The sequence below is a fragment of the Chaetodon auriga genome, chromosome 13 (genome assembly GCF_051107435.1).
Source record: "Chaetodon auriga isolate fChaAug3 chromosome 13, fChaAug3.hap1, whole genome shotgun sequence".
Taxonomy (NCBI): Eukaryota; Metazoa; Chordata; class Actinopteri; order Chaetodontiformes; family Chaetodontidae; genus Chaetodon; species Chaetodon auriga.
The window spans coordinates 26,348,059-26,363,970 of record NC_135086.1 but is presented as its reverse complement, the minus strand read 5'-3'; the positions used below and the strand labels follow the sequence as shown (position 1 = coordinate 26,363,970).

At 43.3% G+C, this 15,912-nt stretch overlaps 1 protein-coding gene and 1 pseudogene across 7 annotated transcripts in view; both read left to right on the top strand.

The window, feature by feature from the left end:
* The first annotated feature begins 5,148 nt into the window (after positions 1-5,148).
* LOC143330424 (uncharacterized) overlaps positions 5,149-15,912 on the top strand; it is a 29,854-nt gene continuing 19,090 nt past the window's right edge. For 4 of the 7 annotated variants that reach the window (XR_013077956.1, XM_076747004.1, XM_076747006.1 and 1 more), the window contains exons 1-3: positions 5,167-5,190; positions 5,584-5,907; positions 7,146-7,402. Coding sequence is in view for 3 of the 7 variants with exons in the window: in XM_076747004.1 (XP_076603119.1) it covers positions 5,851-5,907; positions 7,146-7,402 (314 nt within the window). In the remaining 4 variants the exon portion in view is untranslated. Of the gene's footprint in view, positions 5,191-5,583; positions 5,908-6,058; positions 6,103-7,145; positions 7,403-15,912 lie in introns of those variants that run through there. The other 3 variants (XR_013077962.1, XR_013077959.1, XR_013077961.1) reach the window with 2 other exon arrangements.
* Positions 10,465-12,105, top strand: LOC143330509 (uncharacterized; annotated as a pseudogene).

Here is a 15,912-nt window from a genome sequence, read left to right as displayed (position 1 = left end):
AATTGGGGGCTCGTCCGCTTGAAGTGCCAGGGAGATTTTGTATGTTTCCCTTGTTTTCTCCTAAGTAAGTAAGTTTTATGAAAGTTTGATTGACCTGGTTTAGTCGAGCGCTTTGTTTGTGTAAGAGCACGTGTTGGTCCAGTTTAATTGGCTGCGCGTCGGCGGAAATAGGGAGACTCTCGTGCAGAATTGACGTCACGGGGATTTCCCCCTGTGGCTGATGTAGGTAGGTAACCTTGTATTGTAGGTGCTTACGTGTTGTGCTCCGGGAGATGTATTTTGAGGGTGAGTTTGAGTATGTTTTTGCAGCGCGTGGTTTGTTGTGTTGTGGCGAGGGAGACGTGTTTTTTCTGTGCTGTTGACTGCGGTTCTACACGTAGGTTTGGGAAGGTAAGTGTTGATCCGCCTGTGTGTTTGTGTCTGTGTTACCTGTAGGAGCTGTTCCCCTGGTAGGTTTCAGCGGCGTCTCCCCTTTGGGTTTCGTTGGGGGCGTTTTGTAGTGTTGGGGTACGATGGCTAGAGCTTCCCTTTGCCTTTTCCCTAAATTCACATCCGGAGCACATCCGTGGTTCCGGGGTGGTTGCCAGTTTATCTGGTCGCTTCTCTCGGGCCAGCGGGCTATAGTGCGTAAATACCCGCCGCTACGCCTCATGAAGACTAGGGGGGAGTTATGTAGGTAGATTCCTGGTTAGGCAGTCAGATAGCGGGGAACTTGCTTCGGCTGGAGGCCGCATTTGCCTGGGTTTCACACTGGTGGGTCTAACACCAGTCCCATGTTAACTGCATCCTCCACTGACCTATTTGCCTAGTAGGCAATTGCAGGGCACAGCTCCCATGATTTGTTGAAAATCTCCTCCCTGCCAGCCCAGCTCAGTTCATCTGGATTGCACATTTCATATTGATTATTGTTCTGGCAATTTTGTACTGGCATCAGTGAGCCAACAAGCATACGTTTGCCATTTTGCTTTAAACAATTTTCTTTTTTTCTTTTGTTTTGACTGACTGGTTTTTTGCCTTTTCTGTTTTAGTTGGATTTTCAAGTTTTCTAATTATGTTGGGCTGAAACTGCCAGTGCATGGAAACCCACACTCCTTAACCCAGATTTTAATTTGGTCAGTACTTTGTTCACCATATTTTGTGATCATAAACTGACTATTCGGAGAAAACACCAGAAGTTCATTTTCAGATGCCTTACCCTTATTGCTGTTGGAACCCATTGTTGAAAAGAAAAAGGAGAAGACGAAGAGAGAGAGAGAAAATTTTTTTTGGATTTTTTAGTTTCTTCTTCTCTTATGTGGATTTGTAAGGCTCTTGGATTTTAATTTATTGCTACTTCAACTAATCAAATGTGGATATTTACTGTTAGTTTTCTCTAAAGTTTTTTCTTTTAACCTTAAATTCATTTCTTTCTTTTTTTTATTAAACTCCCCACTTTTAGGGGGGCTAGTGAGGGTGTAATGTAAAAATATTCTATCCCCTTGCGTTCTTAGAACTGTAAACCTAAAACTAAACGATTGTTGATGGTAACATTCAAAGCTTTATCAATGAGCACAAGGGCTGTCTCTATGGGTCCCAGGCCCTACAACAGTTTTCAAAATGTGCCCTCTATGGGTCCCAGACCCGAAGCTTCCTTGATCCAAAACCTGCCCTGTTATTAAGTCTATTACAACGCACCCATGGTGGAGAGGATCTTATGCTGTTTCTGAATTTACTCACCAGAAAGACAAGGTTGTGTGCCAGAAAAAGTTCTCTGGATCATGCCAGTGAGTGAACATTGGTCCCCACATGTCAGGTCCCCCACTTTTCTACCAACGCTGATAAGGATGTTTGAGGTTTTGGAGTCCCAGACTCCGGCTGTACAGACTTAATACCCACAGCGCTGAGTCCCGAACACCGTCTCACCGGTGATCCTGCCGACAAAGCCAAGTTTGTTCTGCCAATTTTGTACTAAAAAGCCCGAAGTCATTCGTTGTCTTTCTGAGAGTTTATTCTGATGCCTGCAGATGGACTCCTTCCTTGCTGTCTCGAGTGTGAGATGGCAAGAAACAGCCCAGAGCAGGGGAAGTTGTTAGATTATATACATTATCCTGTAAACAGAATGACTTTGTGCTACCATTACAACAATGCCAGCACAATAGGCAAGTCATAATGTGTTGTACAATCAGAACAAAAGCAAATTCATCCAGATCTGCTGGAGCAGCCTCAAAGCCAATCATTGCAGTCAAAGCAGGTCTGTTGTTCCAGCTTTGCATCAGTGGCCCATCTTTTCACAGTCTTAACTACAGGCTAAGCAGATTTAAATTTCTGCCAGAAGATGCAGCTTTTAGATTGGTGAGATTGATTGTCACCACCCAACTGTCTGCCCAGGTATTCAATCTGTTGTTTCATCCGGCAGTGGTTCTGGTGGCCAGTTATGAGAAAGGAGGTGAGAGAATTCATTGTACTGTCTCTACCCCCAGCAAACCCTCTCGTCACCTTCCTGCTGCATTGTTCTGTCCCCTGCCCATTCCTCGGAGAAAGTGGTCTCACATCTAAGTGGACTTCATTACCAGCCTTCCTGTCTCTGAAGGTAACAGTCATTCTCTCATTTGTTGATCATTTTTCCAAGATGGCTCATTTCATTCCCTTGTTCAAATTGCCCTCCACCAAAGAGACAGCAGAGGTGCCGTTGTCTACCATGTTCCAGCTTCAAGTTTTTTCCCAGGGCATTGTTTCTAATCATGGTGTGCAGTTTAATTCCTGCTTCTGGAAGGAGTTCTGCTTCCTTATCCTCAGTGGGATCAATAAAGTCTTATCTTGTTTTTCATAAATTGTCAAGGAGAAACATGGTAATGAAACCCAAATACAGACTCAAAGGCAGAGCTGGAGCGGTCCAGTTAATTAAGCAAAATGGCAACCAAATGAAGACTTACAGGAATGTGAGGCTGGTCAGAGGTGAAACCAAACAAAACCAAAATATAATACCAAAAATACAGGGCATAGGGTCCATAAATCCAAAAACACTGTGAAAGACAGGAAAACTCACAAGAAGGTTGGCACGTGATGAAAGGATGACAATCAGGCAAAGACAACGGGGAAAGCACTGGCTTAAATGTACTGGGAAGGGAGGACTTATGAGGCATAGGTGAAAAAGTGAGGGACAGGTGGCACAAGTCAATAATTACATACCAGGGAAAACACAGGAAGTAAAGCACGACATGACATATGAGGGCAACCTTCAACAATAAAGAAATAACAAAACTAAACCAAATCATGACATGATTTCAGTCACCTGTGGTCTTCACTTGGCAAATAAAGATGAAAAATGGAAATTACACCTGTTGTGTCAATAGCCTGTGCGGGAAAATACCACTGGTGACAAACGAGAGGAGATGTTGGCAACCGTTAGCTAACTTTATTAGTAGACAGGCAAAATCCAGTACATCTGTACTACAGCAGTTCCCGGTTACACTGGCTGTAGCATCCCCGGCTGAATGATGGCCATACTCTCCAACTGATGCTTCAGTGTTTAATTCCATGAACCATTTTTATCACATACACCATGGAACATTGTGTAACACCGTGTAACACCATGTAGCACCGTAAGAGGTATGAGAAAGAAAATAAAAAAATACATACATTTATCTTTCTGTATATTAATGACTTATTTTTAACCTTACAGGTTTTGCACAATGAAATGAAATACTGTATTTATGTATATTTTAACTGCTACTAACACGGCTGATGTAACAATCATGAATAAAATGCACATTTTTAACTGAATGACAACCTCCTATGGAGTGCATTGTATTTATAATATTTAACAGAAAATAAACATTTTAACTGTTCACCTTTAATCACACATCGCTTTTTAACCGCATGAAGTGCTACACAATACACACAAACACCTTCTGTTACACTAGCAGAGCAAATAAAGACGTAACCGGAGGTCTGTTTATGACAACCGGCCCCGATAGACGGACATGGAAGGTCAGCTAATGCTAGTTAGCACTCGTGCTAGCGATAACTTAAACACATTATAAAGAGCATTGAAGGTATGAAACTTCGAGCCTAACGCTCCACAACACGACAGGCGATAAACGAACCTTGTGCCCTTATCAGCCAGGTACTCATGAAACACACTCTTTCTTCCTTTTAACAGACACGCTTTTTTCACAAATACGTGTTTAGTTCTGTTGACACACTTTCTTGCTACCCATAGAAGATCGGAAACCCGTGTTTTTGGCGGGGCGCTTTCAAAATAAAAGCACAGTCTTACGTCTGCTCTAAATAAAGAAAATAAAGGCCTGGCTTTAAAGAATATAATTAAATAAACATAAAAACACGTTTATATCAATACTGTGGGTAATGTTAAAGGTCATTTACACTGGCAACTCTAAAACCTCTTGGTGCCCTCTATAGGAATTAACAGGTTACAACACAGCGCCCTCAAACAGTGTGGCGCCCCAGTATAAGAACATGTTCTTCTCAATTTTATCTTTTACTTGCTTTTTCCTTTGAAACACCACAGCTCCTCCCATGTAGATTTAGAGTTAACAATGTTTCTGTTCTATGTTCCCTTACTTTGAACATGTTTTGTTTTTGAACCAGAAAAAAGTAATTGCAAATAACTGACATACCTACAAGGTTTCCAACTCAACCACCTTGCATACAATAATGGTGCTTAGCCAAAATATGAGACTTCAATGCATAGTCTCTTCCTGTGAAACGGGCGTGTTTTGGACCCAAATGCAGTACAACGAAGAGCAGGAACAGTTGGTAATGACCTTTATTACCACAGGAAACAAGGTATGGATCAGAGTAAGTAACACGGAATTAAGTTCGTTCTCCCAGCTGAGCGTTCTCACAATGTCTCTGGGGCTCAAGCGAGGGAAAGAGAAGTGGCTTACCAAAGCCGCTGATGACGAGGGGGATGCTCCGCAGCCGAAGAAACAGCTGATCGCGCAGCGGTGCCGGCGGGCAGCGGAGTAAATTGCTTCAGCCGCTGATGACCAGGAGGAAGCTCCGCAGCCGAAGAAACAGCTGATCGAGCAGCGGTGCCGGCGGGCAGCAGAGTAGGGGAGAGAGGGGTAATGTGAGACACCCCCTGTATCTAGGCAATGGTACACATTTGTGGTCATGTGACCATTATGTTTTCAAGCCCCTCCCATTTCCCCATGGTTATGAAGGAAAGGACCTCACGGTGCTGTGGTAAGCATGTTTTTTTTTTTTTCACAAAAATATATTTTTTGCAGTTAAAAGTAAAAAAATATGCGCTCAACTTAATCAACTGTTGTGCCAAAGCAAATTATTTTGGGAAGAAAAACTTATATCACACATGTTGATGAACTACCAACATATGAAACCATGTGATGGTGCAAGCTGAAGATTAGCCTGAATTGCTAAGAGAGGTTGTTTTTCCTAAAATGGTGGGGGTGAGGTGAAGTGAGACATGCTAGGTAAAGTGAGACATGCTGTAGGGTAAAGTGAGACAGTGTCTCACTTTACCCTACCATGAAGCACAAGTTAAGTTCAGTCCTGAACATATTCTAATGTAATATTACATTATGTATGTTTTATTTTTTAATGTCATTAACATTGTAGAGAAGTCATCATGCCAAGGAAATATACGAGGAAGACAGCCTGGGGCCAAACACCCCTCACAGAGATGAAGAGTGCAGCTGCTGAGGTCAAGGAGGGGAAAAAAGAAAGAGAAGAAAGGAGAAACAGCAGTGGGCTGGGGTCCAGTAGCCGAGACTAAAAGAATTCTCACAGATGAGATGGAGGAGGAGCTTGCAAAACACTTAAAACAATTAGCAGAACAGTTCCACTGTCTTTCTCCATCTAAGTGCCATCAACTAGCATTTGAATATGCAGTTAAAAACAATGTCCCTGTCCCTGCCAATTGGACAAAGGCACAATGTGCAGGTAGGCTAGGGTGTGCATCACATGATTCTGGTAGATTAACTAAGGCCAACTGATCTTGCCACAAAGCTAAATCTTATAATAATGAACTGTCTACTTTAGGTGAAGCTTGGTTTGGCAGCTTTTTAGCGTGTCGCCATCTCTCTGTCCGAACTCCAGAAGCAACATCCCTGGGAAGGCCTGGAAGAACCACATGGAGTGAGCAACTCCTCATCTTTGCCAGTAATGTAGAGTAGGCTAGGCCTGGTTATAGGCTGATGTTTCGACCCAGATGGGTCTGGTTAAGTGTTCGAGTCTCAGGCTGTTAATAGCTGGTTCTGGCTGTGTTCTAATCTAACTGATTGTCATTTAAATGTTAATTAAAACATTTTGAATTATATTATGTTGTATTTTGATTTTTGTAACGATCAGAGCAGGGTGATGCACAAAGCAGAGGCACAGACAAACAATTTGCAAGAGGGCAAGTCAGTTTATTACCAGGGTCGAAACCAGAAGATCAGTCCACACAGGCAGAAGTATTAAAATCACTAAGCTAAACTTGTAGTCAAACTGAAACTGGGTCAAGGTCACAGAATACACAAAGAAATGCTGGATACATTCACTGAAACAGATGAGGCGATCTGGCAAAGAAGGGAGGGAGAGCACAGCTTAGGGACACGAGGGGTGGGGAGACAATGACAGAAACTCGACAGGAAGAGGGATATGACATAGACAGCTCATCAAAATAAAACAGGAGATAAACAAGAGACAAGACAGAACATACCACTAAACAAACCTAACAGGTCCTGACAATTTTGTTCAGAGTTACTTTGAAGGGTTTAGAAAAAATGTGCTTAATTGACCAATCCCCATTATTCTGTTACAAGTCCGACATTAGTTCTGGAACGTGTGGTTGTCAAGCGAGCTGTCAGGATTGTAACTGTTACAATATGTATTGCTATGGTAGTTTCAGAGTGGAAAAAGTGGATCACTTTACCCCCAGCTGGTTCACTTTACCCCATTGATTTTTCGGGTTCGTCTCAGTTTACCCCTGGGCTGGGGTAAAGTGAGACACAAGACCACTTTTTTAAAAACAATCATATTTTCACTTCCCTTCGTCCTGAATACGTTCTGACAATTTCCATTGCGAGGAAACATCCTGAATTAATGGGAAATGTGTAAATTTTACTGATATATCATTTCATCTCACTTAGAGGGGAGCAAATGTAAAAAGTGTCTCACTCTCCCCTAACTTGCTTCAGCCGCTGATGACGAGGAGGAAGCTCCGCAGCCGGAAGAAACAGCTGATCGAGCAGCGGTGCCGGCGAGGAGAGAGCAGAGGAGTAGTCAGAAGCAGGCGGCGGGGGGGTCGAAGCCAGATGAGCGGTCCACGGGAGCAGAAGTACCGATGGGGAGCAGGCAAGAGGAAAGCCGAAGCCAGGCGGATGAATCGTTTCCAGGAGAGCAGTCAGACACCAGAAACGCTGATGCAGAGCGCGAGGTCAGGGACAGAAGGCAGGTAAGTTTACTGGGAGGCAGACGAGGAGAGCAGGTCGGGGACAGGCAAAGTCGGCAACGGGTGATCAAACAGGATAACGCTAGAAAGTCTTGCATACTGCAGAAGAACAATCTGGCAACAAGTTAGAGTGCTGGAGAGGCTTATATGCAGGGCTGATTATGATGAGCTGCAGCTGTGTCGGCAGGTGAGCAGAGTAGAGCTGATGAGGTGGGCGCGGCTGGCAGGTAGAGTGGAGCAGAGGGAGTGAGAGTGGAAAAAACACTGCAGCTGAGTGATCGGAGGTGGATGAGAGACCGAGATTGTGACATCCTGACAGTTCATCATAAGTCCAAACGTTGAGGAGGGCGCACATTTCTTTAAGGGTGCTCCGTGCTGACTAATGTTGAAGAGTTTTCCAGAGCTTGGTTAGGCTCCACTGAGCTCTGGTGGTCCTCAGGCATCTGCTTACAGACAGGAGTGACATTCTCTGTGGCACTCACATCAGCTCCAGTGTCAAAATGGTAATCCCATTGTTTCTCTTTGCATTCAACATCTGCCATTTACATGTCATTTCACACATGTTCCATTTACAGACACCATGTATATTACAGGACCCAACGCATCAGTTATCACACCATCCAACCACTTCTCTCCTCCCCTGTAGTTTTTTAGTGTACAGCCTGACCTACAGAGAAAGATCTGAGTTTTCTCTTCCTATGTGTCTGGCTTGGAATATTCATGGGGAAAGCCCGAGACACTTCTGATTTCACAAGGGAAAGTCTAGTACAGACCTTTCTCTTTAAAAACAGGTCTGCTGGTGTTTTCTTGGTGGTTGTGTGTGGCACGTTGTGGTAGCTAAACAAGAAATTAGCAATACAATGCTGCAATGTCATGCCACCAACTGCTCTGTTCTTGGCTAAAGACTTTTTAAAGTTTTGGACCAATCTTTCAGCAAATCCGTTCAAGGCGGGATGATAAAATGGAGTTTTAATGTGTTTAACAGCATTCTTTCAGCCAATCTGTTCAATGCAGGATGATAAGATGGAGTTTTAATATATTTAACAGCATTCATCTTGAAGAATGTTCACCTGAAGTAAATTGAGGTCCATTGTCTGTCACCACCTCTTTTGGTAAAACGTATGCTGCAAACAGGTTCCTCAATGCTTCAATAGTTTTACTGGTTGTAGTGGTTTGCATGTGGACTATTTCAGGCCAGCGAGCATATTATGCGTATTATATATGCATATTATGCATCCATGACCACCAGAAACATGTGCTTATTGTCCTCTGCAAAATCAAGGTGTATTCTCTCCCATGGACATGAAGCCCATTTCCATGTATGCACAGGTGCTGTGGCAGGCATGCTACACTGCTGTTTACATATGTGACACAGATTTACCTCACTTTCAATGTCCTCATCAAGTGTAGGCCACCAAAATAAGCTTCTGGTGAGAGACTTCATTTTCACCATGCTCCAGTGTCATGTAACTCTGATAATAACCTGCTCTGTAGTTTTTCTGGAATGACTACTCTGAAACTAGTGATGGGTTGTACCGTGCCGACGCTTCGGAGCATGTGTCGAGAAACCCCGGAAGTGTTTAGTGAAGCGCGTATCGACGCTGTGTCATGTAGGGCAAGTGACGTCACTGGTGACGTTTGAAGCCTTGCTGGTTCAGGAATTGGTTCAACTATCGGTGTGATTTATGAACATATATATACCGCAATGAATCCACTCACACTTCGTGGGTTAGTGTTGGCAATTTATTTGTTTATGTGTGACATAGAGGTGCATTTTAGGGGGGCCAGTGAGAAACAGAAAGTTTTCCCTGTGTGGGAACATCTTGATCTGATCTCCCCCCAATAAAAAAAACTTTCAGTAACATTGTTACATGTGTTTTATGTTTGTTATGCAATGTACTATATTTTTCACTGTCTTTTCTTTTAATCCAAGGTGAAGTGTTTGTTGTGTCCTAAAGAATTGGGGTACAACAACAACACCTCCATGCTGAGGTATTTTCGTGCTTTGCATGAAAATAATGAGGGGAATGTGGCTGCACCCAGTCCATATTTTGTTTCTGAATATAAATAAATAAAGTCCTTAAGTTGCACAATCAAATTCACTGCCCTCTTCATGTTCACAAGCACATCCACTGCCCCTTACCCTTACCTAACACTGCAACAGTTTGAAAACAATTGTTCCCCTTACATTATTTAAACATTTACAAAATTATTTATTGATAAACATTTGACAAGTAATATTAGATTCCATTGTATTGTCATGTTACATACCCATAATACACTAAACAAAAATCTAAATTTTATTTATATGAATGAATACATGAACGATACCTGAAATGCATTCATTAAGATGAATTGATTTATTTTACTTGGCAGTCATTCCCATGACTGCACTGTTGCAAAACAGTCTTAAGTGTATTACAAATTAATAAAATTACAATTACAATTACCTATAGTTTATAGGTTCCGCTCCGAAGCGCTGGCACGGTACTACCCATCACTACCTATAATATATCTGGCTGTTTAACAGTCTTTGACCAGCAGGGGGGTTTGTGTGCACATGAAGCCTTGAGAAATGAACTTTTTTCTGAACCTTTTGGCTAGAAGGCTTCAAGGCTTCAAGAAGCTTCATCTCGCCATCACGATCTGAAACCCCAATGCACACAACCATCTTCTACTGTGAGGTCAAACTTGGGTTTCACATACTTTGGCCAACCTGACAAAACGTGTTGCTTCACTCTAGCCAGTATTGGGTCTCTCTCTGTTTCTTTTGTGACATCTTTTGCAGTTAAGGGCAGACTTACTGTCTAAGTAAGACAACCTGAACACTACATTTGGTTTAGGAAAGCAGTTGTCTGGTATTGGAAGTCTGGATATTTCCATGCTGCTCAGATGGTACTGGATGTACTGGATCTCATAGGTATACGCTGCTAAAATCAGGGACCATCTCTGCATCCTAGCTGCAACTAGGGGAGGTACCCCTGTTTTTGGACCTAAGATCTTCAATAGTGGTTTGTGGTCTGTTATCATTGTGAACTTGCGACCAAGCAAATACTCATGAAACTTTGTCACTCCAAAAACCAGGCCTAATGCTTCCTTTTCTTTCTGAGAGTAGTTTTTCTCAGCTTTGGTAAGCATTTGAGAGGCAAAAGCTACAGGTTTTTCACTTTCATCTGGCAACTGATGTGAAATCACTGCACCTACCCGTACTGGTGAAGCAATCACAAGTGAATATGAGTGGCAGCTATGGGTTATAATGTACAAGGACTCTGTTAGAGAGAAGCTTATTTTTAGCTTCATCAAATGCCTTCTGGCATGATGCTGACCACTCCCACTTAGCATCTTTTTGCAGTAATCCTGTCATAGGCACTGTCAGGGTAGAAAGGTTTGGAAGAAACTTTCCATAATAACTCAGCAATGAGAGGAAAGACTTAAGTTCAGTGGTAGTAGTGGGAACTGCTGCCTGGGCAATAGCCTCACATTTCTGTCAGGATCCTCAAGCTCCACCTCAAATGGTCTCCTTCAGACGAAACCTCTGGTCCCTCACACTGGCTCAACTTTCTGATGAGGTCTTGGCAACCATGCCTCCTCACTGTGTTTTCTCCTCACTCCCTGTGAAGGAGGCAACAGACACACTCTGCTTTTCACTAACCGTCTCTCTAAACAATCTATGTCCATTCTCATCCAAACTTGCTCGTAAAACCTCCACCAGTCCGTGGCTCACCAGTGTCATCAGAGAGCAACGGGCGGTGCTCAGAGCAGCCGAGAGAAAATGGAGCAAAACCCGAGATCCCTCTGACCTCAGTGTCTATCAGACTATCCAGTCTGCATTCTCCTCCTACCTGAAAAGTGCAAGTCCACTTATAATCAGGAGAAAATCAGTAGCGCCAAAGATGATCTGAAACTATTTTCTGCTTTTAACTCACTACTCAACCCCCCACCACCTCCACCCTCAACTTTGCTCACAGCCAATCAATTTGCTTCCTTCTTCACTGATAAGGTTTCAACCATCAGCAAGCAGTTCTCTAAGCCTGACCAACTCAGTAGGATACCACCAGCTAACAGAGCGTCGCTCTTCTCATTTTCCGCTGTAGGGGAATTACCTCTAAATTAATGTTACATTCGTTAATATTACCAGGGGCACCAACCTTCGTCAGCTACGAAGGATTTTGTATATTATATCTGTTAAAGCTGATGTAGTGAACGAATGAATCAACAGTAGATCAGTCTGATAATCTAAGGCGTGAACTCTCAGTACAGGGATTGCTTGTATTCAGCTTGAAAGGACACCGTCTGACAACGACTTGTATGCAAAAGATTATTTATTAAACACAATAATGAAATGAATATGAATCATGAATAATACGATAGATTATATAGATGAGGTAGATTAACACAAACACTGCACAGAGGAACCTATGGCAAGAGGATGGGAAAATGAGTTTGGCGATAGTGAGAAGTAGGTTTTGAAGGGAAATGGGGACGCAAATATGGACTTAATTTGTTGAATGAACGATTTAGAGAATTTAACAAATTAACAGGATTTCAACCTCACGGACCAACTCTTATTCAAAACCGCTTAAGTATGCCTACTTTGTCAGCGATGTTCCTGTAGAGGTCTGCTCCGAACTGACACGAAGAGGCTCCGGTTGTCCGTTACTCTGGCCCGTACAGCAGTCTGCCGGACGGATCAAGCAAACCGCTGATGAGAGCTGGCGCTGGACAGGGATGTCTCGGGAGCTGAGGGTCTTCGGTGTCGGTTACAGACGAGGAACGGCTTCGGATGGTTCTTTAACCCGGATCAGTGGGTCAGCAGCAGGCTACAGGTCTTCGGTGCGGCTAGTTCGTTGTTGGCCGTTTGGCAAGGTTTTGACTACTAATAATAAGATTGAGAAACTCTTCGATGGCCTGTCGAAACGTCTTCAAAGTTATTATCGTATGACTAGACTTAAACAACAAAAATAGAAATTATGCGGCTTGGCTTGACGAATAAAAATTAGCTTTTCACGAAGAAGATTAACAAAAATTGCGTTTTCTGTAGAATTGGATCAACTACTCTGTAAGCTTAGGAGTAGCAACCAAAACTGAGAAAACGACGGAACAAAAATACTAAAGACAAAGAACTTAAAGAAATTCCGCGGAAGAGACAGGAGAAAGTTCAAGGCATGAACTTTCAGGGAAACTTAGAGAAAGAACCACTATCGGACGCGCGCTTCTTACTTTTATCACCGCTTCAGGGTGTGTCTAATCAATAGGACGTCACGCCTGTAGGTTGGTTCACAGGCGAGCGGCAGAATTTCATCCTACGGAGCGGAAATTAATTAAAGATTCACACGAGGGACTCATCTGCTTCTCACTATGGTCAATCCGATATATTTTGACATATTCTGTTTTCAATGATACTTCAACAACAACAACATGTGTGTTTAGCTACGTGCATTAAACATTTCTTGTGCATAAATGATGACATTAAACAATTTTCACGATAACAGTTTTCTAATACTCATTCTAACATAACTGAGGGTCCAAAGCATAACTACTTAATGTAACAACAAGATAAAGAAGGGCACTCTATAGTTGCCAAAGCAATTACCACTATTACAGTTACTTTATTAATAACGTTCTTCTACTAAGCAAACTCAACTCAACTGCTCTGGACCCCTAGATGGCAGTATGGTTCCATGGTAAAAATTCAGAGAAAACCTTTGAACTAGTTAAATTCACAGTTTTGTCATCCTGGGAGCTAGAAACATCGGGAAAGCATTGTTTTCATACAGATCCTGATTCTAGCAATGTAATAACATCCATAGTTAGATTCAACATAGAGAATTGGTGATTTTGCTAAGATAATAATAAGGCACACAGACATACAGAACAGCTTACTTCAGGAGGGTCTAATTTACAACCCGTCAGCATTATTTGGTTTTTGGATTCCTTGGAGACATGGCATTTGTCCATCCAGACAGTTTTATTGTCCTGAACTCCCATGGGCTATCAAAAGGGAGTTAGCACCTCCATGAGAAGGTCTTGAACAGATGTAAATTAGAAGCAAAAGTGTTATCAGTGACTCTTGTTGTCCTGAAAGAATGTGAGAAGATGTCTCTAATCCAGACATCCTGTCTCTCCCTGGGCTCACACCTTTCCATGACCCTTCCAAATGGTCTATAACTCTTAGAAGTCTGATTGTTTTATCACTCCACTTCTCCTGAGGAATGTAAAGAGGTTAGAAGAGGGTCAGTTGCAGATTGGTTCTGCTACACCGCACTGCTAAAAAAACCTACACTCGACCCAGCTCAGGTTGAAAATTACAGGCTGGTGTTACTCCTCTCTTTCCTTCCCAAGACTCTTGAGCACACAATCTTTAATCAGGTCTCTGAATTCCTTTCTGATAACAACCTGCATGATCCCAGCCAATCCAGTTTCAAACGCAGACACTCTACGGAGACTGCGCTTTTATCTCTAGTGGAAACACTACGATCAGCTAGAGCTACTGGTCAGTCCTCTGTTCTACTATTGCTCGACCTATCAGCTGCCTTTGACACAGTTAACCACCAAATCCTCCTCTCCACACTCGCTGAGCTTGGCTTCTCAGGATCTGCTCTCCTAAGGTTTGAGTCCTACCTCTCAGGGAGATCCTTTGCAGTTTCCGGGAGGGGAGAAGTGTCTAAATCCCACTGCTTGTCCACAGGGGTACCTCAAGGGTCGGTGCTTGGACCCCTTCTCTTCTCAGTATACACCACCGCACGTGGTGCAGTCATCCGCTCACATAGCTTATCATACCATTCACATGCTGACGATACCCAGCTCCTCCTTTCATTCCCACCAGACGACCCCACTGTCTCAGCTTGGATATCGGTATGCCTTGCCGTTATCTCGGCATGGATGAAGGAGCGATACCTTCAGTTTAACCTATCAAAGACTGAGCTCCTTGTCATCCCAGCCAGTCCCTCTATACAGCAAGAGATCAGTATCCAGCTTGACTCAGCTCTGGTCACTCCTGCAAAATCTGCTAGAAACTTGGGTGTCATGATTGATGACCAACTAACTTTTAAAGAGCATGTGACCTCTGTCGCTCGGTCATGCCGATTTGCCCTGTACAACATCAGGAAGATCAGACCCCACCTGTCTGAGCATGCAACACAACTAGTACAAGCGCTGGTACTATCACGCCTCAACTATTGTAATTCCTTACTGGCAGGGCTCCCAGCATGCTTGTTAAAACCTTTGCAGATGATACAGAATGCAGCGGCTTGCCTGGTATTTAACCAGCTCAAACGAGTGCATGTCACTCCGCTGTTTATATCCCTCCACTGGCTCCCAGTTGCTACCTGCATCAAGTATAAGTCCTTGATGCTTGCCTACAAAATTGCCACCGAAACTGCTCTAACCTACCTGAACTCCCTCATTCAGGTTTATGCTCCCTCCCACTCACTACGCTCTGCCCATGAATGGCACCTGGTGCTGCCACCTCCAAAAGGCCCCAAGAATCTAGCTAGACTCTTTTATTCTGTGGTTCCCCGGTGGTGGAACGAGTTACCAAACTCCATTCGTTCTGCAGAGTCCTTCTTGATCTTTAGAAAAAGACTAAAGACCAAGCTCTTTACCAAACATTATTATTAAAAAAAAAAAAAAAAAAACCCTGGTCGACTCTGCACTTTTTGCATTACCTCATAGCACTGTCTCCTAGCACCTATGTCCAGTTGGACCAAAAGTTGCATTAGGGCACTTACTCATGTTGTTCTCTCCCGTATAGAACCTTGCTTGTGATGTATGAAAATCTCATATGTATGTCGCTTTGGATAAAAGCGTCTGCCAAATGACAAATTGTAAATTGTAAATTGTAAATTTCTCCTGTATTGGGTGAATTCCCTCTGCATCAATGACATGTCGCAAATAAGACATGCCTTGCTGGAGGAAGGCACATTTCTCTCTCTTAACCAAAGGTTGTGACATTTCAGTCTTTTTAGCGCCTCTTCCAGGTTTCTCATGTGTGTTTCTGTGTCCTGTCCTGTGATCAATGTCATCCAAGTAACAGATTACGCCATCTAGAGAGTCACGTGATCAGCTAGACAAGATGGCAGCCTAGGCTTTCAGCTCCCGGCTCAACCCTGCCAGATTGTTGTTTCTCTTGTGCTACCGGTTCCTACACTGGCGACTTTTTGTTAAAAGATAGCTGATAACGATGTCTACAAAAGCCAAAAGCAGCTGGCAGGATATTGATGCCAATGCTGACTCCGTACTGGAGAAGCAGCGAACCTACTTTGAGCCACGCCTCGCCCAAATTAAATGGGTGGGGAAAGACAACGATGAGAAGCTAGGTGCTATCCAGGCGGAGCCAGCAACACTGACAGCGGGTCTCGGCGTCATTAAGTCTGACATAAATGCACTGAAAACCGTGGTCAGAAGCAACACCAGTACACTGGACAGCCACGGTCAAGTTCTGCATGATATGGAGTGCAAGCTAGCGGACATGGAAGATAGGAACAGAACCAGAATCACAATCGCAATCACAA